We start from the raw sequence: 26,638 nt of genomic DNA, 5'->3' as shown, positions 1-26,638 counted from the left end.
TTAATTTATTTTATCAGTAAAACCAATAGATCGATATGATTTCAAATAATCCAAAATTATTTTCAGGTTAAAAATTGTGAACATTTTGATGATACTACAAGTTTGTAACATTGCAGAAATCTTTCTCAGCTTCCATGCATTTTACAACAATATTTTATTGCAAAGTTTATGCAATATGTTTCTGTAATCTTTTAGTACTGTGTGGGTTAGTATGATTCTATGGAACCTTTGTTTTTTAAAACAAATATATTGATGATTAATATTATTAAAATATAGATTATTAATAAAGTAATTGGGCATGATTATATACTTTTGTACTTGTATAATATATTCTACATTTATTGCTTTATCGAGTAATTTTAAATCAAGCAATTATTGTTCCATTTATCATGTAAACAGATACTTTTGGTTTGCACAAATGTCTCCATTATTTTAACACATAAAAAACAAATTACACATTTACTTTTAAATCTAACAATTATCTTTTTGACATATCAAACTATGAGACAAATATAGAATATATTGTACAAGTATCAAAGGAAGTGTATAATCATGCTTGTAATGCATATCATTTTATTATAATAAACAATTTTTAATAATATTAATCATTAATTTAATATTTGTTATAAAAAGTGAAGGCTAGAATCATAACTCATAACCCAGCACTGAAAGATTGAAAAAAACATTACATAAACTTTATATTGAAACATTGTAATATTGCATGGAACTTGCGAAAGATTTCTGCAATGCTACTACAAGCTTGCAATGATGTTAAAAGGTTTACAATTTTAAACTTGAAAATCTTTATGATGTTTTGGACTATTTGGGATCATCTACTGGTTTTACTAGTGGAAGAAACCAAACGCAACACCAATAATTTTCACTTCTGTGAACTGCATTACTTTTACTGGCAGTAACCAAATCCATTTCAGAACAGACTATATAACTGAAAGGTACATAAAAATGTTGTGAATAACGAAAAATCATTTTTTATTTAAAACATGTTTTCAATGTTTTAAACATGATTTAAGCCTTATCCATGGTGCTGGGAAATAGGGCCTGAGCACGTGAATTCTATGCGATATTATTGGTTGTATTTGATCAATTATAATTAAAAAACTATTGTAGCCTTGACATTTTTGTGTTAGGACATTTTACTTTATTTTTAGAATTTGCTATTAAAATATTGTATAATGAGTGAAGCACCATGATATTATCATTCAATAATTTGTTAAAATATTACATATATTACAAAATATATACGTATATGTACGTATTATATTTTTTATGTATAAACGCAACAAATTTTCTGATAAATAAAACATAGGAAATTAATACAACAGATATTCCATAGGATAAAATATTGAAAGTTTGTAATAAAATAAGTTTACAAATAATATAAATTTAATAATATAAATTTTCTTTTTCAGATGACATTTGTGGAGCAATGTCGACTGCCACTACTGCTGGTGAGTAAAATAATAGAATTTTGCACAATCAATTATCATATGACTCGTCTACACAATTTACTTTATTTGCATTTTTCATCATTTTCAAGAATTTATTTTACTAATAAGTAAAAAGATATTAACAATAAATATCTTATAAAATAATAAATCTTTAATAATATATTTTTGAGTTAATTCATAAGTAATTATTAAAATAGTAATAATTTAAATTAAGTATATTCTTCCTACAAATTACTTTGTAGATCTTATTCTATAAATTTTTTGTTTCACTAAGTTTTTTATCTTTATTTTTGTGAAAAAATATTGTTTTTGTTGAATTGAAGTATTGACAAGTCATGTAATAATAGATAATATGAATTTGTAATACAATATTCCGTAGCGATATTATTGTTTTGTGTGAAAAAAAAACGGAGAGGGCCTGAAAATAATATCGAAAAATACATTGAGAAACGAGAAGCTAGTCGTTCGATAAGTTTTCATTTTTGCGTGATTAATTATCTGGGATAATTTCGTAATATGATTTGCGGGATTTGGTTCATTAGTCTTTGTGTTTGTTTCTCCATTGCTATAATTAATAACGTTATATCACTTCTATCAACTGCAATACTTTTACTGGCAGTAACCAGACCCATTTCCGAATAGACTACACGACGACGAACAAATTGACGTCAGCTCGTGCGTCGAATGTTCACGCCAGCTTTCCGCCTTTCTCTCTTGATGTTGATTGTCAAAGCGATCGGCGAAACTTTCAGGGTCAAGTTCGATTTCCGAAGCGTTCGCACGCGCGCACTTCTTGGCGCGAGGAATTTCACGCTTCACGAAAGAATCGAACGAGAACTCGCGCCGCTCCATTTCGCTTCAGGGAAGACGGACCGAGCACGGCCGACCGCAGATTTTTCTTGTCTTTTCCAATTCGTACTTCACGCACCAGATCGCTATCGCCGCTCCGTGCAATTTTCTCCTGTGATTTAGGCAAAAGTTATAGAACTTTCATAACTCCCGTTATTGTGAAATTAAGATGTTCCACAAATAACTCCCGATTACCTATACGCCGCGAAAACGTAAAATCGCCTCGCTTTCGCGACGAAATCCGCGCGAGTGAAATCGTCTCTCGTAAAGGACAATGAGGATCCGATATTTAACGAGCACACTGTCGATTACACGCGCCGAGCGCATCAAGATGATCGCGATGTTAATTATTAATGAACGCGATCCGCGTTTAAGCGAGCGAACTCCGCGGAAAAAGGGAATCTTGTTTTGTAAATATTTTTATTTTTGAAATATTGAAATTGAGAGTGTGTAGCGTTAAACAAATTTAATTTATTTATATTAAACAATTTTGTATAGATTTATCAAGAAACATACACTGAGAGAAAAAATGTCTTACAACGAAAAAATTATTTACTTGGTAAATTCCATTAGCTTATTCACTTGCAGTTAAATTAATAGTTTCTTAATTCAAATATTTATGTAAATAAAATGAAGAAATCATTTTCATTATTCAAGTAATTTTTTTGCAGTTCTAGAAAATATTTACTGTTAGGTTATTTTTATGTTCAAGATGATCAGATTTTTTAATCTAAAACAATTTAATTAAGTTTAATAATATTATTAGTTTGTTTATGAAATCATTAGAAAATGTAGAAAACATTAAGGTAATATGACACTATATTTATTTAAAGATAAATAATATTTTTACTTACAATTAAACAGAATAAACAAATGCTGACAACAAAATATGGTTTTAAGAAAGTGTATTTTTTTCATTAAAAAAAATTTTTCTCTAACGTATTAAATGAGAGATAATTAATTTTTAGTTTAGTCTTGAGTCTTGTGAAAAGTGCGTTTTGTAATACTTATACGCAAATTTGAGGAAGGTATCATTACAAATTAAATCGAATTTTTTGCAAATACTATAACAATAAAAGTATATTAAATATTCGTGCAAAAATTTATTTGGATCCATTTACACGTTTAAAAGTTATTTACCTAAAATTGTAGCAAAATAAGGTCATTGCTGCATAAGCAATTATAAAATTTTTTTATTGTTTTCCCTTTTGTTACTAGTTTCAGGACTAAAATTTAGGTATTTACGATTAATTTTTTGTTAATTAGGAAAAAAGAGAATACACCTAGAAAACCTAGTTTTTAAATTTTGGTAACTTTTAATTGGCATATATTAAAAACATTCTTAACTTTGTGTAATTCAAAATGTGTACAGTTGAATAAAATGTTAAATAACAAAAAAAGAAAGCATATAAGTCTCGTTGGATGTTCGTACAATGTAATATTGTTTATAAACAGTCAAACAATAAAACAATTTGTGTCACATTGTTTATTTATAAATAATATTATTACATGTATGTCTAGCGAGGCTTATATGTTCTTTATTTAAACTGTTTTCAATTTTGACAAGTTAACTTTCATTATTTAGAAAAAGAACACTCAAGTACACATATATTCGTATGATAATGAGCTCTGTAAAAAGAATGGGGAGATATGTGTAATATATGCTAAAATGTACCTTGAGATAGTTTCGAAATGCTCAGGAGTAAAAAGTAAAAGTGTCTTGTAATAAATGTCAGCTCAGTTGTTGTGTATTTATATGTTAGCGCTGCATAATTGCTTCACTTAACAGTGAAGATATTACCAATGGTCGGAAAGATCTACGAGGGCCACATTACCGCCTTCTCCTCTATTAGTATTTGATACTGCCTTTTATGCAGGTTCCTATTTCAGCGTCATTATTTTTTTCTTGTTTTAAGAACTTGAGCCTTCTAAGTGGGCCATAGAAACCATTTATCGGCGGTGGAAGTGGGTTACGAGCGCACGTTAATGCACAATTAATTAACCGAAAAAGGCGCGTAATGGCGCCACTGACTGAGATTCATTCACGAAATACATCGGTGTCCCGCGACGGTTCGATGTTCGATCTCGAAAGGGCGAATTGCATCCAGATTGCGTACGCAAAGATGTAAAGTTTCATCCCAAAGCGAATTTTTTTGCGTTTGCCGCGGTTGTTTTTTCGATTGCGGCCTCAAAATGAAATTTTTGCGGGTGAAATTGTAATCATAACGGATACAGATTTTTAGTTGTTGCCAGTACATGCTGACAAACGTAAACATTATATTTTGAAACATGCTTCCAATCGTTAATCATGATGTTTGAAATATTTAACATTCAATACACATCTTGTTTTCCGAATGCTTATTAAATACCACGGATCGTTCGTGTTTGTCGTTAATTTTCACGAAATTAATAAAAATAAAATAAAATAATTATCTCTTATTCATGCTTTAATTGTATCTCTAGAAATATTTGTGTGATTGTTCACTTTTCAAAAAATTGTACACAAATGTTATAACTAAAAGGATATCAATGTCTATAGGTGTGTGTTAAGTGTTAACATTGCTTAAATATTTTCAATTATAAATATTTGAAAAGAATGAAAAATAATATATGCTGCACGATAAGTAGGCATTTAAAAAAAAAGACTAATAACTGAATAAAAAATAAATTTTTTCTATGTTACAAAAATTGTTTATAGGAATATTTCACTTACCTCAATATGGCACGCCGTGATTAACAAGATATACACAAGAGGTAAAAGTGTAAAGAGATTACTTACGCAACAATAATAAACATCATTTACTACAACGTTGCAATTAATGCTTTTAATAGATCTCCGTCTCTCTCCCCCTCCGATTTATTCTTATTCTATGTTATAATCAGTTTCTTTCTTACTGTCAGTAGTGCCGCGCTACGATGATCATGACGTCGATTGTAATAATCACGAATAACAATAATCAGGAGAATAATTGTGAGCCCAAAAGCTCGATCGTAAAATGGCACGCCGAATTTTCCGAATTTGTCTACAATCCACAAAGAGAAAGCCACACGGGATATCCTTTTGTCACCCTCGTCCTTTTTACTTCTTCATTTTCTCGCAGGACATTTAGGTGTCGGACTCGATCACGACGGATCGTCCGTGAGCTGTCCTCGTGCCATTTTACAATCGCCCCGCTCCGCGTGCAATAACGCTATCAATAATCGTACAATAAATGCATATGTAAACAGAACTGTAACTATGGAGGATTACATAATATCGAGATAGCCGTATATCCGCGCTGAATCGTGTTCGAAGTCGCGTCTCCATGCATACGAATGTGAATAGCCCGTACCAGAATAAACCGAGGCAAACTCGATTTAAGGAAAATAGAAAAGTTTGTAGTAGCATCGGAAAGTTCGATAAACTTTATTTCCTTAAATAGACATGGGAATAAATTAAATACGAAATCCTTTCGTGGGCTATTTATGTTGATATATTGAGCTGTTTGTACACATATTAGAAATAAGAAACTATTTTTCACAGTTACAAAGTATTAACATATAAAACTGTTACAGCTTAACCCATCGTGCGGTGTAAATCTAATAATTATATATATTTTTTTAAATTAAAGAACATTAAACGTTCTATAGAATTCATTAAAATCAATCTTATACTGTTATTTATATTTATATTTTATACCAATAAAAAGCACTCTATTTCTTTGATTTTTTAAATACGTTTTACTGCTATTTTGTTAATTTTTAACCGAATTTTTTTGGTTTTCTATAATGGAAAGCTTTTAAGATATAATACATTTAGTTCGGTTAAAAATGTCAACTAGAACATTCGCAAACTCTGCAAAAATACGATTTATACCATGCGATGGGTCAGACTGCAGTAGTTTCTTATGTTAGAGGAGAGAGTGATTTGGTCAACCATTTATACATATCTTATACAATAACTCTGTCAATAATTTTTAATTGAAAATTTAACGATTATATTTATCACACTGTTCAATATATTCTAGAGCTCAAAGCTACGATATATTTGTTATATGAAATATTATTTATAAAAATGTAGCGACAATGCACAAATAGGTCGAAGAGGAACAAGGGTGGTAATATAATCCACCGCAAGAATAAGTTTAAAAAATTGATTTGAATTAAGAAATTACAGCGCTTTGTTATAAAATTACACATTTATTCAAAATAAAGAGATAATATTGCAGAGTATGTGCAAATGTGTGTACGTACGCATAAGTCTTCTATATATACATAGACTGCAGTATTGAAAATCTATAACACGCGTAATGTAAGCTACAGATTAGCAATAAAACTACAATGAACTTGTCGAATAACTACTTCGATATGAAAACTTTCAAAAAGAGGCTGAATTAGGCCTATGGAGACGTCAGTGTCCACATTATTAAAATCCCATTGTTATTAACTTTGCATAACTAGAAATGTGTGTACAGCCGAATGAAAAGTTAAATAAAAAAAAAAAAAAAAAAATACTCGGGTGTACTTACATCCGTGCGACGATACGCTCAAGTTTAAAAAGAATGAGAGTGTATGTATAATTAAATGTTAAAATGTACCTTGAAAAAGTTTCAAAATGCTCAAAAGTAAAAATGCTTTGTAATAAATGCCTAATGTGTATTGACATATTAGCATCGCTAACAGCTAATATAATGGCAAGCTACTAAACAGATATCATAAGTAATTACTAGAATTCGTTACCTAATAACGGAAACAGTACGAGTGGCGATGATATCTACAGTCCACCTTCTCCTCTAATATTTTGTTAACTTTGAAAATAATTTTTTTTACTGTTAATACATGATAAATAGCTCACAAAAGGATTTCTTATTCAAATCATTCCTATATACGTGTACAAGTCAAAGTTTGCTGACTTTCCACTGTTACGAATCTTTACTTCTCTACTTCTCTTGACGTGGAAAACATCGACGAAACGCTTCGACTTTTCCCACCAACGAAGGAGAGGGAAACCGGAGTCACGGATAGAACTTTTTCAGCCGGACGCATTTTCTCCCGCTAACTTGGAAACATAGCGATCGTATTGTCGATGCATTTCCGGAATCGGACGTGTAACTCGCTCGCAGTAACGGGGACGCGGACTTCGAATTCGGACACGAAATATTACGGATGACTCTCCCGATGGATGTTGTTCGCCTCCGTTCCTCCGCACAGCTAACGCTAGACACATTTTTTTATATTTTATGCCTCGGGTAAAATTCTCTAAGAACGCGCCGATAGAGGCACGAACGACGGTACACCGAGTGGCCACCGTAGTGCCGAGATATTTTCGTGACATTGTAGAAACGCGACAATTAATCGTCGTCGATATACTTTAATTGATTTAATGCAATTTCGAAAAGCGGTGTAAATAAGAAACATGAAGTGCACTTCGAACGAATAGGATTCTAAGCTACAATAACAAACAACATACACGTAACGATATAACAGTATATACGATGTAACGATAGTGGGAAATGTAAATTGACAGATCGCGTGGTAAAAAAAGTGAGGAAATAAATTGAGAGGGGAAACTTTACGTTAAACCACACACCGATGTAAATCGGGGAAAAGAATAGAAAGAAACGGTTTCGCACGCTTGTGCAAATTAAAATCTGGGGACAGATTTGAAGAGTAAAATGCTTTTAAATGTATCCTCATCTATAGTCACATCTTTTTTCATCGATAATCATTATTATTAATCAATAATAATAATAATTGATCAATAATAGTTATTATTCTGTTGAACACAGTTCGCCTTTCGGTTATCAGACGCCTCATCGGATCTGCTTTATATCTCTGCTGTGTCCGAAAAATCTAAATCTTACGCGATAACGCATCGTACAATACGCGATAATTATTTTCTTTTATACAATACTCGTCGTAATATACTATATAATATATAATAATAATGATCGTGTACAACTAACAATGTTAATGACGTTACTCGTCTTCGAGACAGGATCGACGATCCTTGTTTAAACGCTACGATAAACTATACGAGATTCAAATATGCGAATTCTTTAAGAACGTGCAACCACTCACGCAATGACAGATACGAGCGACTCGTTAAATTAAAACACGTGTTCCGCGACTCCTATTATAGATTCTGTACTTATATTATTCATATATTTAATTATTTATTTATTTATATATATATATAATTTCTCTTTCTGTATTTATTTTTTTCTTTCTCTCTCTTTCGCTCTGAAAATCTCTAAGCTATATGTTATAAGGACTAGTTACACGTTAGGATTTATTATTTAATTTAACTATGTGTACTCAACAAGCCAGTCTAGCTTTTCGACGCGTCACCTGCCGCGCTTGAGGGCGGTCAGAGCGTAAGGATATAACGCTTGAACACTCGGGATGATATCCGCCATTTATATTTTGATGCTGGGAAACACCTCGATTGTACGACGAGCTCGCGCCGAGAACGAACTCGAGAGCACGCGTCTTTAAGCACTTAGATGATCCTCTCGATCGACGTTTCGACATTCGGCGCGACCGCTTCCCGTGTTCTGCTTGAAGAATGTATGTGTATGCCTTCCCTTATTTCTAATGTCTTTTAGGCGGTATTCTACACTGATTGGTACACCGACGTACGAGCCGCCTCGAATTATGCCCGCGTATTATACGAGAATTGCGCCCCTACACGCAGAAAAATATCATTTTTATGCCACGAAAGCAATTACTCAATTTTCGGTTTTCTCCTTTTAAATAACGATTATCTTTACAAAGAATATTTTCTTGATAGTTGATGTACACTCATTATTTATATAGAGGAAAGTCATCCAATATTGGCCCAACCCTCCAAAGGCGGCACCCCCGTATTTCATAGGAACTAAACTTTGCACTGTCTCAATACTGATAAAAACATGATCTGCTTAGATCATAAAAAAAATAAAAGCCCATAATTCATACGTTTATGGCTTTTTTCTGTATAAAATCTGCTGAAAACAAATTCTTGAAAAGCGAAAATAAAATTTGCATAATTTTCTCTTACAAATTGCGTAGTTAAAACAATAATGAGTATATTATTGATAATATTAGATCATTTTACATACTTGTCGCTTTCTAAAACTGTTTTATTTATATTTTTCTCTTTTATATTTTCCTCGTAATGCGGTTTTAAAATCGCTGTGCAGCGATAATGCTACCTTTCCGAGGATTGACAATAACTACGAAATCTTTAGCTACAAAGATATTTCATGAATTTTATATATATATTTTTTAATGTTCAACCTTAAGGTAGGAAAAATAGTGTCGAACGCGACAGATCTATTAATAAGATGCCAAAAAAAGTATAAAGTGTGGATTTAATTCTAGTGTTTTAATTTTATCATTTGTTTAATACATAAATATACTTTTTATTATTTAGTTTATTATCAATTTATTTTATAATTAACTGCTTCCCTACGGGGCAATATCTAAGTTCTGCTATTACTGTCTAGGACGCCAGTTTTAGAGCCCAATTTCTCAGACACTTCTCATGAATTACGTTGTAAAAACATTAATTATTAGTACAAAATACGAAATAGTATTATAAAACTGTTACATCGTCTGTTAGAAGATACTTTCTAGTTTGTATTATGTTTTTAAAGTTTTATTTTTAGCTCTTGTTTAAGAAATATTGTTAAAAGACAAAATGGGGTGCTAGTATTGGCGACTTTCCTCTATTTATATATGTGCACTGTTAAAAATAGACAGCAAAATTTAATGTAATGTGATGAAAGCAAATTTCAAACAGATACATTAAATTTAATGTACTTTTGTAATTTAAAAATACATTGAATCGCATAACATTTTTAACGATGTATATACTCGGAACAAATATATTATATGTATAACATTTATTTAAAATAAACTTTTACGCGTGTACAGAAAAAAATATACTGTAAATTACTTGAATTAATTAAATAATACTTATTTCGAATATTTCATAAGTTCATATATCCGCAAATTTATTACTAGTTCATAAGTGTCCAATTTGTTTAAAATGTATTTTATAATCGTAGTAATTTAAATATTTCAATCAAAATATTAAAACAAAAATTTGATTTGCTTATTATTCTGACTTTTCTTTCAATAAAATTTTATAATATCCTTCAAAAAAGTATAAGTTCGTCTCTTGAGCATATGATAACGATATATGATAATTTAGTTTGCAATATGAGTTTCTTTTTTTTTTATTTGTGTTGATAATATGTTTTAGACAATTATCAAGAAAATAATCTTTGTTAAAGATAACCGTTACTTGTTAGAAGAGAAAGAGTTAACTAGGTAATCGTTTTTCTTAGTTAGCAGTGCAGGATTCATATATTTCTACGTGTAATGCATCATAAATCAACGCATCTGAACGTTCCGTAAAATTCTACTTGAGAATTTGACCAAACCGATGTCTTGCTTCGCGCAAGCTCGGAGAGATGAAAAAAAAAAAGAAATGAAACTTTACGGTCGATGTAAGCACGATTGAAGCACCCTCGACACGCGCGTACATTATCCGACGCGGCTCGTGCATCGCGTGTCCCGCGCGTGCTCCTTATTAATATTAAAAAATACAATATGCGATACAATAATATGCTACGGCGGCGGGAGCGGCCGCGACGCGGGCGAGAACGATAATTTAAGGCGAGAAACGCCGAAACGTCGGTCTCGGGGCTGGACTAGAGTCTCTTTTCGTATAATAGAAAGAAAAGAAAAAGAGGAGAAAATATTTCGCGTACATCAAGAAAACGCGCGCTACAGTCGGTCCTACTACCATCTCTCTACCTGCCTTTAAAGTGTACGCAGGATGCGGTACGAAATGTGTACAAGCGGGTTCGATTTCTTTTCTTTTTGTTTCTCCTTTTGTATCGAGGATACGAGGGGGGAACGGCGTAATCCGAAGAGGAAAGACCCAGATGATCCGTACGATTCTCCCTTCGCGGGCCTCGGTCGTGGAGGCTCGCGGATTATTATCGATTTACACTGTCCCACGCTGCAAATCCAAGTGTGTGAAAAGCGCCTCGTTCACACGTGTGAAATTTAATTTCCCGCGTAAAAATAACAGCGAGACGTGCTAAATTGCGCGTTTAAACACACCTCTTTACGGAGTGGCAACGCGTCATTTTTACACAGAAAAAAATTTAATCGCGAATGAGCCACTTTTTACACACATACGCACGCCACACACACACACACACACACACACACACACGCACGCACGCACGCACACCCACGCACACACACGCACACCCACGCACACACACGCACGCACTTGGACTTGGAGTGTACGGGGTCTTTTATGCCGAACGAGACGAACCCTCACCGTTATTGAACTCTCTCGTCTCGGCGATAACGCGTGATCACCTCGCTGTATAATTATAATAACGCGTGTGTATATGAGATACTTTGTATCGGCTGCTTGCGCGAGGGCGAGCATCGGCAGACGGAATCGTTTGTGGACTCGATCGACCGGCCGATCGGATTCGGATTGATGTGTGGCGTTTCGTGAGTCTCTCTCTCATCTGAGCCTCCGTCGTGCTCCGTCTCCTCTCTGTTCCACTTCTCTCTCTGTGTGTCTGCTCATGTTCCTCGTGTCGCACGCGAGTCCGCGAGCTCGAACGGCAAGATCGATTGGCGACGCTGTGGCGTGTAACTAATATAGCGAGCGAGCCGCGCGGCTCTCGTAACAAAGGTACTCTTACGGTTACCGAGACGTTTATTTTACCTATGTATATCACACTAGAATCCATAGTGTCTGCAGGCGTTTCTTCGTACGTCGGGACACGTGCTGGGAGTTCCGCCCGCAGAACCCTGAAAGATAATTCACTTTCAGTGCTTCTTACTCGCAGCTCTGGAGCAATTTTTACATTGCGCTTTTAATTTTCCGATCTGCGTAGTCTGTTGTCATTATTTCAAAAAATTCTCCTATCAGAATTATTATTTCAAAATTTTCCTATTGGAATAGAATAATGATAACTTGGAGATTGAAACGAAAAAAAAACGACTTTATACTTGTTAACTTAAATAGTTTAAAAAAGACAACATTTTTTATCTAAGTTATAGAGACATAATTATTCTAATAATCTAGTATAGATAAGATGAAGTTATTTAACGGCGGTAAGCACTGACCGCAATTTTTGCCTCGATAACCAGAGAAACAAAATGATTCTCGAATACGCTTTTTAATCACGAACTCGTATGTTCCACTTGACGTTTCGATCGCTTAGCTAACACGTCTGTCTCACCTGTCATTGTTTGGCGGAACGGTATCTAGCTAGCTTCATTTGCAGCGGATTAGATATCTTCATGTGAAAGGCGATGTCGTCCAGAGAAGCGTCGCGAACGTCCAGTCCGCCGATCGCTATGAGATGATCGCCCTTGCAGATCTTGCCGGTGTCGCTGGCCTGGCCGCCTACTGTCTGTACGCAGAAAAAAAAAACAATATCAAGTTAAAACTAATATATTTTATTTAACAATCATTTGAGAAATTACAACAAACAGTGATAATCTTGCTTATATATCATTTATGTATATAATTTAATTTTCTTTAGAATTTGATAAACTTCATAAAAATATTATATTTGTATTGAAATATTATAATAGTCTAAAGAGTGTGATAAATGTTTTAATTGATAATAGCAATAAAAAAATTTTTATTCTCTTGGTTTGAAGATATTGTTATTTTTTATTCGATATTTTTTTCCTATCAACTCATGAAATTTTTATTGAATAATGAAAGCAGGTTTTTTTAATAGAATTTCTTTATATAAGCAAGTTATATTCATTTAATTTTATATAATCTCATTTCAAAAATTTCAAAAATATTCTTTATCTCTGTGCAGAGGTAAAAATTGGTACAATACGATCAGAGCATGAATTTTAAAACATTGGAGCGAGGTACGTTGAGATAAAATCAAACTCACCAGCTCCTTCACGTAGACCCCTTTGTTACTCCAGAACGCGGCGAAACAGAGGCCAGCTCCTTTGCCGCTCTTTTTCTGTATCTCGACCTCATATTCCTCGGCTGGTTTCTCGTGGCGCAACACAGTCATTACGATCTGTAAACGAACAATGAAGTCGCGTCACGCTTACTTAATCGACTGAACGAGGATTCATTGAAAAAAATATTAGAATACGTGACATTCTAATGCTGCTTATATCCTGATGAAAATTTTTCTCAGGATTTGTATACGAATTGGAATACTTTTCAGAAATATTGAGAAAATCTACATCTTCTTTATTTACAATTTTCCATAAATTTAAATTCTAAGATTCCAAGTATAAAAAGTTTGAAAATTTTTTAAGTTTAAAATTCAGAAATTTAGAAAAATTTTGAAAAAAATTCTTCCGGACTTAAAACTCTATGATTGGAATTTTTTCTATAATTTTTCAAAATTTTTATATAAATTTCAGAATTTTTTGGATTTCTGTAAAATTTTATAATTTTTTAGAAACATTTTCTCGTATCTTTTATACCAATTTTAGGAATAATAATAAACGAAATTAAAATCGATGATGTGAATAATATAATTAAAAACCATTTTTTAGTTGAGGTTGATCTTAGTATCTAATAATATAGTGTAAATTTTTAGAGTTTCTAATATAAACTTTACATGAGCAAATTATTTCACCGAATACTTCTCGTTCTTCAAACATAGTTTTAAACTAAAATTGAAATCTATAATTTATTATAAATCAAATTGACAAACAATTTATAAATACCAGAATCTTAGAATATTTCAGTATTCACATGTATGGAAAATTATACGAAAAATATAATATATAGATTTCCTTTTAAAATATTTTTGAAAAGTGCAGTTTCAATTTATATAAAAATTCTGAGAAATATTTTCTCTAGGATAATATCGCAGGATTATTCTGTGTAATATTCTCTTCGTTCTGTTAAAGGGAATACATTATTTAATAAAGCATAAATGCCACGTACAGCCCCAGCAGCTTGTTTCAGAACTGTCTCGCGAGCTTTGTCGTGCTCTATCTCCGTGAAGCTGTCGCTTCCTATGCTAAGAATTTGATCGCCTGGTTGCAATCGACCATCCTTCCCAGCTGCACCTTCGGGAGATATGTCCAGAACAAATACCCCGTTCTGAAAAAATTATCATTTCTCGTACATATACATATTAACATTAAGATAATTAATTAATATTTATTAAATTATTTATTATAATATATTAATTAATTATTTTTTATAATTAAGTGGCATTGATATATCTACATATAAAACTTATAGTGTTTGTAAAATTATTATCTTCTTGATATACCAATTTATATATATCAATTTCTTTCTCTTTTAAACGGTACAAAGGTTCATTTCCAATAAAAGTTTCATAATTTAAAAAAAATTATAACAATTATAAAAGACATTGCGACATAACGTCATATTATTACAAAAACAAAGGTAAAAGTATTTTGAAAAATGTCAAATGTCACTCACGCAAGGAGTGTTAGAACCACCAGCGATGTAGAAACCTAAACCTTGGTTCTTGTCTTTCTGAAACTCTATCGTTATTTCCTTGCCGGCCTCGATCTTACAGGTCTTTGGATCCTGCCGGACTTTTTTCTCTTCGGGTTCCACCGGTTCCTTGGCTGATATTGAGAAAAGGTGGAGAATCAAATGTCAAATACAAATTGTGCAAAATCATAGTTTCGACAATGTACGAAATTTTTCGCAAATGAAACGCAGAGCAGAGTCATTTAAACTCACCTGCTCCGCTCTTTTGTGGGGTCTTTTGCACGACTGAAGCTGAATCACTTTTGAGGTCCTTACTCTTAACTGGCTCCTTCTGTGTTTTATTTTCGTTAGGATTGCAAACTACCAGTTTAACGACGCCCTCCGCTTTCTTCAGTAACTCCGTCGCCTGAGAAAAAAAAAATTAAACGTGATATAGTGCAGTTTGCTTAAGTGATTAACATCTAGATTGGCAGGAAGATCCCTCATTTTAAAGGAGCGAATATAAAAAATATGTACCTCGTCGTACGTGCGGCCTAACAAGCTGTCTAGATTAACGGCCAGGATCATGTCGCCCACTTGCAAGCCAGCCTGAAATATCGGTCGCGTTATAAAGTACATGAGTCCCGCTTAAAATAGGCCTCTCAAGGTCTCGCAAGCGAAAATTACCTGTTCCGCGGCACTGCCTTCTTGAATGTCGGACACGAAGATACCTTGTCCCACAGCCAGATGCTTCCCTTCGATGATCATTATGCCAAGGCCGTATTGACTCTACGAACGATCAATCGGCAATTAGTATTAGAAAGTAAGATTTGGTAAAATATCGATCGGCCGACGAGATCAATTTCACGTAATTACAGACACTTGCCTTCTTCACTTGTACTTCACGAACTCCTTTGTACTTGCTGAAGTCTATATAAACCTGTAACAGATGAGGTATCGTCTTTTGTTTCACGTCGATATGATATGATATATGATATACACTCGTCAAATGTCTCGAAGTCTAAGAATATACAATTTATCAAAGTGTGCAAAGTGTTCAAATAAACATGCACTATGTTTTCTATAAATCTCGTAGAGTGAAAAATTCTTAGAAAATTGTACAAGTTTAATTGCTCTATAGAAGTGAATATTTTTACTTTATAAAAGTGAGTGTTCACTCTATACACAGAAAAATATTAATTCCACTGCCAACCCTTATGGGAAAAAATTACAGAAATATGAAAAAGTCATTAATGTACAATTAAAGGGAACTTCTTTAATATACCAGTAATTTTTTTGTATTTTTGTAGTTTTTTTTCTGTAAGGAAACAAAGACGATTAATCAATTTATTTTTATTTTTTGAAGTAAGTAACGGTTATCTTTAACAAAAAGAATGTTTGATAATTGTCTTAAAATCATCAAATGAAAAAAAACTTATTATCGTATAAAGAATTTTATATTATCGTCTAAAAAAGAATTTAGACTTTTTTTAAAAGTATTATAAAATTATATTGAAGAAAAATCAAAATAATCAAGAAATCGAATTTTAATTTAATATTCTTGATAGAAGTATAAAATTATTAGAATTCAGAATATATTTTGAATAAACTTGTTGCTTACGATAAATTTATGATACATGTCTTATATGTTTTGTTGTCTTCTTAAAAATAAAAAAAATTAAAAATTAAGTAATTGATTTTTTTTTTTTTTTTAGCACAAGAATGATATTTTTCTGCGTGTAATGAATTTTGACTTTTATTAGAGTAACAAATCACTTATAAAATCGCTGAAATTTCATTATTTTTGAGTTTCACGAGATTTAGAGAGATCGTGTTTTTAATATCTCTTTCTACATGCTTTTCACAAGAAATGAATTTATCACATTCTATTATATATATATATATATATATATATATATATATATATATATATATTCTACACAGAAATAAAATTCGTATCAAATTAACAGTAATTGTCTTATAAGCAAACATAAACAAAATTTTCTTTAAAGAATTTGATAATCTTAAACAAATATAATTTGTTTTTTGCATAAAGAAATTGTAGATATATCTATAATTTTATCAAGAAAAATATATTTATTTTAATTCAATAATAATTTCATGAGTTAATTAGAAAAAATGTTGGATAGGAAATATCTTCAAACTAAATTACTTGAAATTTTTTAATACTCTTATTATCAAAACAGTCATAGTGTGTTCTTTAATGATTATAATAATGTTGAAATAAAAATAAAATATTTTGTTAAAGTTCAAGTTTTTATTAAAATTCTTTAAATAATATTTTATATTTTTGCTTATATATAAAAACAAGGATTATTGATTTGTTATGTGCTAATATTTTTGTATATCCTCTTCAATTTAAATATACATCAATGCTGAATAGTTTTAACTATTTACATTTAAGTACTAATTACCTTTTTTTGAATAGCAAATAAGATCGTTATTTCCAAATATTCATATCGTCAAAATTTGTCATCGATTATTTATGCATTCATTGAAATAATTGTGCAGTACTTCCGTTTCTCGAAAATCTCGCTGTTCAATTAATTGCAAAGTGCCGAATGTATTACGCAACGCTTCAATTGCTTTTCACTGATTTATTATTTTACGAGTACTGCAGCTGGTTTTGCGCACGATAAAGATAAAAAAAAAAGGTAGACGCCGCGAATTGACTTACGTCATCCAAGGTTGGTGGAAATTGGACTATCGGTTTTACGGCGATGTCGTCGACAGCCTTCGATCGTCTGCAACCGGGACAGGCGAAATCCGTTTATAGTTTTAATGAATTTTGTTATACATGTCGTCTTCTCTCTACGTCACGCTGCATCGCGGAAAAAGCTCTGGTAACTCACCGATAAACGATGATTTTGAAGAGGGTACTGGCCATGCCTTTGATAAGTGCGGAAGCGTTCAGATGACATCGTCCTTGCAATACGCAGCCGTTTATCTAAAAGTAGAAACAAAAAGTAATATTCTGTCAGTTTTCAGTACTTATTGCATAACAGAATAAAACGCGTAACAACGCACAGCTTGTGAGATTCCAGCTAACTGATAAATGGACAATTCCTTTAATCGTCCATGTGTCCGCGCGATACAAGATAAAAAATAATTAATAAAAAAAATATTGGCTCGCGTGCACAATCAAATATGATTTGATTTTTCTCCGAGTTGCGATTTTATTGTAAAAATATCACATTTTTAAATTACATATATTTGATACTCTGAATACTTTAAATGTCAAAGTATTATCGCAAAGTTTGTAGAAACACAAGATTTTTTCTCTTTATTTATATTATTTATATTACATTTATTATAGATGTAATAGAGCCGTTGCAGTTTAATGAATATACATTGTACATAGAAAAAACATTCTTGTTTCGAGAATATCTTTATTTTTAAAACGTTAAATGTTGAAATAAAATTAAATAACGTTAATCGTAACTTGCTTGCATGAAGAATTTTGTATAGTGTTGTCAGAAATATATTTTTATTACTCCACAATAAGTTGAGAGGAAAATGTGTCGATAGAAAGTAACAGTATCTTCCAATAACATTATCTTTGAGAATTAAAATTTTTTAACATTATTAAAACAAACATATTGTGTTTTCTAAATAAGAATTAAAATATTAAAATAAAGATATAATATTTTGATGAAATTTCAGATTATTAATTTCTTCAAAGCTTAAATTATATATAAGCAAGATTATTATTGTTTGATATATTATATAAGCAAGAGTATAATTTCTTGATTATATATGCACACACAAAAAGAAAACTTTTCGCCAAGAAAAGCGATTACTCTATTTTTTCTGATAGTAAGTAATGGTTATCTTTAGCAAAGAATATTTTCTTGATAATTATCTAAAAATATACACTATATAAATTCTATAAAAACTTTTTATCATATACTAAAAAAAGAGGAATTTATACTCCTTCGAAGAATATTATAAAATTGTATTGAAGAAGAGTACAATAACAAGCAAATTAAATTTTTGTTTTAACTTAATATTTTTTATTGAATTACTAAAATTCAGAATGTATTATGAATAAATACAATGCTTATGTTATTTAAATAAACTTAGATTTGTAAATATATGAATTTATGAAATAAGTAATATTTACTTTTAATTCAAAACAATTTATTATTACGTAAATATTACTTGTTTCAAATAAATAATGTGCGTATTGTAAGACTTCACCAAGAAAATGTTCTTGCAAAGATAATCGTTATTTAAAAAAAAAAAAGAAAGAAAATAAAAAATTAAATAATCGCTTCTCCTAGCACGAGAACGAACATTTCTCTGCGCGTATGTGAAACAATAATTGTTAAATAGAATATATTGCAATTTGATACTGATGTTTTATATTGTTTTTCTTTCTTTTTTTTGCGTACGGCGAAAGCATTATGTTGTTCTCTTGAGAAAACCCGCAACGCGTAACGGCGCGACGGCGACGGGCGAGTTAAACGGATTATAGACGGCGCGTGAAACGAAGGTTAAACAACCCGGCGAGCGTGGTAGCCGTGGGGAACCGCGATCGTAAAATGGCACGTCGTAAAAAACGCGGGTGGACGAGGGAGGGTACAGGACGAGCGAAATACTCCACCTCCAATATCTCGTCGCCGATGAGAAGCCCGCCGTTCTTGTGAGCTGCACCCTTCGGATTGAGACCGCAGATGAATACCGCCATTCGATTTCTGTCTTTATGTCCCGCCAGAGAGATGCCCAATCCCCGCCTGTCCTTCTCCAGGTTGACCAACACCACTTTATGCCCGAGATTATGGTACTTCTTCTGTATCTTCTCTGCAAAAATTAAGAGGGCGATTTTTGCGCGACAGAAACCGACCGACCGATCGATCGTCGCGATTCTCCAACGCAATTTTGAAGCGACACAATCTGCAGTGGTCCACCAGATCGATCATGCGAACCGACCGATTGATCGGAGGACTGTATAATAAAACTGAATTTCCGCCGACCGACCGAACGTGGCGGAGCAAACACGCGGAATGAATATCGATCTCTCGTCCCTGTGTGTGACGTAAATAGTATATAAATATATCAATTCTCAATTGTTTCTGAATCGCGGTTCTACATTTAGCGCGGGATGTCACTCACTGATCGTGTAACCGAACTCGTCCTCTTCCTCCGGATCCGCTTCGATCTCCGCCTTCGTGCGCTTCACGTTTCCGGCGCTCTTCCGCGAGATCTAGGCAAGCGATTTTTACAGCAAGTTATATCGTATAGCGACAGAGAGGGAAAGAGAGAATAAAAAAAAACAACTTTTTCGCTCGGTTACCTCGATGCCGTCCTTCGTGTAGACATTTCCCTCCAGCAAGCGCGTGTCCTCCTCATCTTCTGAGCTCTCATCCGAGGAGTACTTAGGCTTTGACGCGGGTTCAGCGACGGCGGAGGACGCGAGATCCTCCCGTTCCTCGCTGACCTCGGGAAGGATACCCTGGCTCACGGGTGGCGACGGGGCTACCTTCCGAATTGACTTCTTCATGGAGGATCTGAGCGGCAATAACGTGCGCGATTTAATTCAGGAAATATCGGGGCACTTTCGACGTCGACTTCTCGTATCGCGCAAAACGTTTGTACGTTATTATGTACGAGATAAGCATTGAGAAGAAAATGCACATTTTTCACGGGCATTCTTATGCATAAACTTTTAACGATGTTCCGTATTCAGGATTGTTAGCGGAAATCAGGGAGAAGCTAGGGAATTTAAAAACGGTTTGGAAAAAGTCAGGGAATCAAAAGATTTGTCAACCTAAGATAAAATTGAATTACCGTAAGCCAGTCCTTAATTTTCAAATTTTTCTTTCTTTAATTATTAAATAAAATTTTCTAAGTTAATTGAGGAAACATTGTAAATATTTTTTTAGGATTTTTACATTTTTCAGTGAACGGTTTGCAGAAAGCCATTACAAACCAACAGACGTAGTTGAAAAGGAAAACTATAATATTTTTTGCAAAGTTTCGACATGTATGTTAACGATGTTTCATAAATCACTCACAGCAAGATTATAAAAAAATTATACAAAATATTTCAGGAATTATGCATTTTTTGAACGCGGACGGATTTATTGCATTTTATTTTTATTTCACAAATACTGTTGAAAATTATGTAGTGTCAAGATAAAAAAAGTTTTGATTTAAAACGATAAAAATAGAACATGACATTAAAAAAGTAAAAAAAATTGCAAATTATGACCGATAAAATCCAAAATATTTCAAAAATAGACGAAAAGATAAATGTTCCTCTTAAAAGTACACTGAAGTTTTTGTTTTATAACTGCTTTAAAAAAAAATTTTATTTTATATTATTCTTTTTCATACATATAAAAAATGTTTGTAATAAAAAAATTTGTAGTATTTTTTGTTTTAATTTTTATCAAATGTTTATTTTTGACTTCAAGGAATTTTTCAAAAAGTGAAAGCCAAGAAAAATCAGGGAATATTTTTTTTCTATTTCGCTAACAATCTTGACATTCCTTTCGTGTTAAATAAACATGCACGGAGAATTGAGTCGCGCTTACCACAAAAGCGATCTAACTGCCGAAATTCATTAATAACTTTATGTAACTATTAACGTTCTAAAACAGGAAACCGATTTTGAAAGTTAGGCACCTTTACGCCTCAGTTATGATAATTTGCCAAAGATGTTAAGTGAAATTGAGAGAGAGAGAATGAAAATGAAGTTCGTAATTTCTCTATGATTATATACCTTCGCGGAGCGGAAGCCGAGCCATCCGAACTTTTCGAACTTTGCCTGCGGGAGTCCCCGCGCGGAACGCCGTCCTCAAATCCTGGCTACGCAACAAACAAATTGACATTTTCAGAAGCCGGGAATTAAAATCCCTTCCTGCGTCATGACGATAAAATATTGTTTACGCGTCGTCACTGACTACAACGATAAAAGTGAGATTTATAGTGTAGAGGAGAATGATGTGCTTGTAAACTGAAAACCAGGGCTGGAAATATTACTTCATAAAAATAACACATTACTGTTATTGTTATTTAGAAAGCTGCTATTTGTCTTTTTTTTCGTTACTTTTTTGTAATGTTAAAAAATGAATTGGATTTTAAAATTACATTTTTTTTAAATCATTAAATATAATAGTCAATCCAACTTTCTTTATTATCATATATATATTGGCCATAGGTTTTTTAATATAAAGGACAGATGTTCATGTCAGGTGCACCTGTCCTTTAGCCTTATTTATTTGCTTTTTAATTTAAAATTTTGTCCATTAATGTAACAATATTACAGGAAATTCTTTCTTAATTAGCGTTCTAATGTTTAACGCTGCATTAATGTGCGAATTTTTACGGAAACAACAAATAGCTGCGTGTAACATAATTTGTTTTTATTTTTTGTTAACTGTTTTTTTTATTTTTTTCTTAAAATTATTCAGATTAGATATTGTTATTTTTTATTATTTCGATTCTATCTTGGATTAAAATCAAGAGTTTATTCCAACGTTGTTTCAAGTCAGTTTCAAATTATCAAGGAACTAAGTATCTCATTTTGATATTAAAGAAAATTTCATATCGCGCAGACGGTACATAATAAACTAGTTTAGAAACGTGTAGGGATAAAGCCGTACAATTTTCAGGTTTGCCCTTTATTTTCTCTAAGAAAATATGGTCACCGTATAATCATGTATTATGAAAAGGGTCCTCAGGCGCGCAAATGACGAAAGTCATAAATTATCTGCGTGAAACAACTGCCGGCAAATAAAAATGCGAATTAATTATTAGGCCGGGCTTAAAGCTGCCCGCGCCGCCGTGCCGCAGTGAGCACGATTATCCTCATGACTGCGCCGCGCGGCCTGCATTCATTTAATTAGGACAGAAATACACTTTACCGTCGCGTAAAAACTGCAGTCGGCGATTCAATTAAAGAAATTAATTAGCGCGGAACCTCGGAGTCTCTCGACGCGCGGAATTCCTGCCGCGGCATTTTGCCAATTAATGCAGCAATTGTGTTTGTTCTTTACGCAAAAAGCTGGGGGGAAAACACGAATCGCGCGCCGCAATTTTTTTAATTGATCGTGATGAGCGAACGTTTAAATTGCTGCGGTCGATCGTATTAAATGCTGATGCATTTCATAACACTATAATCGTTTATCAGAAATACCGCATTGAAGCTTTGAATTGTATTTATTGTCAGGTTTTTTAAAAATCTTTGTCGACTCCAGAAATAACGTTGAATAAAGTTTTTATGAAGCCATTAAGAATAATTTATGCGTCTATAACACGCACGTGCACACACGACGTTAACGTTATGTGACACGAATTTTAGATCACAATCCAGACAATAATTCTTATAGATTTGTTGCCACTGGAAACGAATCCGCTAAATTAAGCTCTATTAAATCACATTTCAGAGAAAATTGAACTTAAAATAGCATTTTTTAGTACTTTTGTACTAATCAAAATGTCACAAAAATGTGATGAGATAACAAATTCATTTACGGATTTGTTTTTAACGATCTAAAATCTATAAAACTCGCGTATTGCTTTACCCATTTATAATTTATAATTATGAATTAAAAGAAAGAATAATGATAATGGTTCGCTTATACTTATAATCACCTGTACGATTCGTCGATTATGAATCTATGCACAAACTTGTTAAATATAATATGTAATACGTCAAATGTAAACAACCATTGTTTCACAAATAGGATGGCGGAAAGATAATGCAGTATTTATATATATATATTTTTTTTTTTTTCGTAAAATTTAATGATGCTATTAGACTTTATTAAAATCAAACTTTTCATATATTTTTTAAACAATCATTGTTCAAACAAATTATGTTGGACAAAATTTTTACCATAGTTTATAAACGGCAATCGTTAAAAATTGTTTAACTTGTGTAAACAGACTTTTCATCTTTTCTTTTAAATAATTGTATAATTATAAATCTAATTTGCACAAAGCAGTTAAAATCAACGCAACACGTGAATTTTATGGATTTTAGATTGCCGGAAACGAATCCGTAAATGAAATTGTTCTATTGAATCACATTTTTGAGCTGTTTTGCTTCGAAAATACCAAAAAGTTCCATTTTTGGCAATTTAATTTCAATTTTCTGAAATATTATAAGTAGCAGTTGCGTTTGCGGATTCGTTTTCAGTGACCAAAAAAATCTATAAGAAACATCTTGTCTAATTCGTGATCTAAAAAGAAGTTTAAATTTGTTAAACAATATTATCACTGTTAATCACTGTTACTCGGATGATCCCCGTTATCATGCGCGAGAGCACTCGAGAATGAAATGTTCAAATCAAGAAGATTTATAATGTACACGAGAAAACCGACCTGTATCACTTCCGGCGTGACGGATCTCGCGGGCGAAACTGGCGGTGGTTTATGGCGAAAGGAGTCCGTCGGCGCTCCAGGACTGACGCCGGAAGACGACGACGACGACGACGTATGACTCTTGACGGTCTGCCTTCGGGCTTTGGTATCCCTTTCCTCCTGGACGGCGCCGCCGTGCTCTGGGCTCTGCAACAATTCCGAGAGATTCTCTCTTCCGCCCGGAAATCTTGGAGTTGCACGCAAGCCGGCTTAAATTCACTCCGACGTAACATTATCCCCGGTAGAGTTCTCGGAGCGAACGTCGCTTATTGCGCCGGAATATATTCCGCGGTATTAATATTTTAACATAAAATTATGACACGACATAAGAAAAATTACACTTTCTACGAATAACATGCGGCAATTAATTAACATCGGAGTATCAACGACGTGACTCGAAAAACCAAATTTTCCAGTTTTCGGACGTTCTAAAATTTCGTAACGTCACATTTAAATTTTGATGCTACGATTCGGTCTACTGAGATTAGAGAAGATAAAAGTACCATTAGCTCTTCACTTTTCGCATTAAATTTTCAACAAAATTCTCTTTTCTTTGTGAATGACTTAAAAATTTTAATGTTTGAGTTGTGTCATTGTTGTAGCAAATAGACAATGGGAGAAAGTTGTCGAATGCGTATCGGTAAAGCGTACCTCTTCAATATTTTACATTTTTATTTTATATGAGCTACATTTAGTGACAAAAGTAAATAAGAAATAAGTAATATAGACAACAATTTTTATTTTGTTTTGTGCGTCAGCATTTTAGAAACATCTTGTGTAAATTTTTTATCAATTTACGTAGCTGATAATAATTATGCAACGTGATTATGCAATTTTGAATTGTTATATTTTCATAAAAGAAATCAGAAAAGAAATATTTTACATTTAGCATTTACAATTATTGTACAAATTAAATAGAGATTTTTATACCCTCTATCAAGTTCCCTAATTCGTATGATCAAACATTTTGCTATAAAGAAATGATACTAATATAAGATTGATAAGTGATAACAGTAAAATTAGTAATTGCTAAGAATAAAAAATATTGTACGTTAACTACAAAAATAAATTCAAGTCAGTTTTATTACTTACCTTCTCATTATTGTTACTTATTAATTTTTAAATATTTGATTATCTTTTGATAAATTATTCATAAAATAAATGTTAGTTAATAGTTTCTTATATTTTTAATATAAAAATTCAATATATTTGAAGATGATACGATTTAAGAGGTTAGGTACGTTTTAGACAATCTTTTCTAAATCACACCTTTCGTAGCTTGTCACATAAAAGTTTATAACAAATTAATTTGTTATTAAGTACTAAAAAGATGTAATAATAGATGACTGAAATATTGAGCTACAATTTCGAACTTTGATTTGCATTCAAAACAGCATTAAATGAGAAATATAATAAAAAATAGCTTAAGTGATACGCATTTGGCAACTCTCCCTTATATTTCATGACATTGATATTTAATATATGAAAATTATATTACAAAATTGACACATTGAAAAAAAGTGTTTGATAATAGCTATCAAAAGTTGAATGAAATAATGCCAATTAAATATTTGATTATTATAACGAATAGTTTTATTTCTCTAAATGTTTAGTAAGTATTACCAAACGGTTATATTGTTGCTTTTGGTAATTTTTCAATATTTAGAACAAAGAATGTTTTTTTAAACCTTTTTTCAGTGTGCGATAAAAATTTTAATTCTTTAATAAATTTTGATATATCGCAACGTTTTCAAGATCTTCAATGTAAAATACATATAAAGCGTACATACACACACACATACACACGATAAAAAAGGTAGATGACTTTAAAAAGAGAGAGGAAATTGGAGTAGACAGCAAGAGGAAAATATATGGTGCAGATAGTCCCGCGAAGTTGTGTTTGAAAGAGATCTATACTTATTTTAGCAACGAGATAAACTGCGCAGACTGTGTAGATAAACCGATAGGAATGAATTAGTACAACGGAAATATTTGCCGAACGTCTTGAATTGTTGCCAAAGTAACTGCAATTGAGAGAGTTTAATTCCGTAACGCGTAAAACGGCACTGCGCGATGCGTGCACTGATCCTCGCGACGTCGCCTTCTCTTCCTTCTCGCGATCGAAGGAGGAAGTCAATTATTTCGAAAATCTTACAATCTTGTTTCGTGAGCCCGTCGTCGATAAATAAACGCGAAACAACGTTGTTAGAAGGCGATGACGATCCATGGAATAAACGACACGAACATCTGCGCGAAAACGTTGGCTATAAAAATTATTTATACGCCCCACGTGTAACTCTGTTTCCCTTTTCCTTGTTTTTGCTTTTGACACGTGTATTTTTTTTTTCGAAATAATTAACTGAAATACGTGGACGGCGGCATGCTCCGCCGTACTGGCTGTATATACGAATAAACTCGCTTCTGTTTTCGATGCAAATTCAATATGAGTCAAATTAAACGCGATGCAACCAATTTT

At 32.5% G+C, this 26,638-nt stretch overlaps 1 protein-coding gene and 1 long non-coding RNA gene across 4 annotated transcripts in view; one reads left to right on the top strand and one right to left on the bottom strand.

Moving 5' to 3' along the window:
- Nucleotides 1-26,638, top strand: part of LOC120356757 — a 79,662-nt gene that overhangs the window by 1,322 nt on the left and 51,702 nt on the right. Inside the window, exon 3 of the long non-coding RNA XR_003268916.2 lies at nucleotides 1,431-1,469. This is a non-coding gene — a long non-coding RNA (uncharacterized LOC120356757). The remainder of the gene's footprint in view (nucleotides 1-1,430; nucleotides 1,470-26,638) is intronic.
- LOC105196259 overlaps nucleotides 5,117-26,638 on the bottom strand; it is a 155,190-nt gene continuing 133,668 nt past the window's right edge. For all 3 annotated transcript variants that reach the window (XM_026136895.2, XM_039448590.1, XM_039448591.1), the window contains 16 exons: nucleotides 24,124-24,309; nucleotides 21,518-21,603; nucleotides 20,087-20,300; nucleotides 19,906-19,996; nucleotides 19,397-19,593; nucleotides 17,643-17,737; nucleotides 17,468-17,534; nucleotides 15,656-15,709; nucleotides 15,457-15,558; nucleotides 15,307-15,378; nucleotides 15,043-15,196; nucleotides 14,773-14,924; nucleotides 14,266-14,424; nucleotides 13,244-13,378; nucleotides 12,566-12,739; nucleotides 5,117-12,131 (listed from right to left, as the gene is read on the bottom strand). In XM_026136895.2, coding sequence (XP_025992680.2) covers nucleotides 12,569-12,739; nucleotides 13,244-13,378; nucleotides 14,266-14,424; nucleotides 14,773-14,924; nucleotides 15,043-15,196; nucleotides 15,307-15,378; nucleotides 15,457-15,558; nucleotides 15,656-15,709; nucleotides 17,468-17,534; nucleotides 17,643-17,737; nucleotides 19,397-19,593; nucleotides 19,906-19,996; nucleotides 20,087-20,300; nucleotides 21,518-21,603; nucleotides 24,124-24,309 — 1,935 coding nt within the window. In that variant the 3' untranslated portion in view covers nucleotides 5,117-12,131; nucleotides 12,566-12,568. The remainder of the gene's footprint in view (nucleotides 12,132-12,565; nucleotides 12,740-13,243; nucleotides 13,379-14,265; nucleotides 14,425-14,772; nucleotides 14,925-15,042; nucleotides 15,197-15,306; nucleotides 15,379-15,456; nucleotides 15,559-15,655; nucleotides 15,710-17,467; nucleotides 17,535-17,642; nucleotides 17,738-19,396; nucleotides 19,594-19,905; nucleotides 19,997-20,086; nucleotides 20,301-21,517; nucleotides 21,604-24,123; nucleotides 24,310-26,638) is intronic.

Source organism: Solenopsis invicta, chromosome 4, assembly GCF_016802725.1.
Source record: "Solenopsis invicta isolate M01_SB chromosome 4, UNIL_Sinv_3.0, whole genome shotgun sequence".
Classification (NCBI taxonomy): Eukaryota; Metazoa; Arthropoda; class Insecta; order Hymenoptera; family Formicidae; genus Solenopsis; species Solenopsis invicta.
This window is presented reverse-complemented; position numbering and strand designations above follow the sequence as displayed.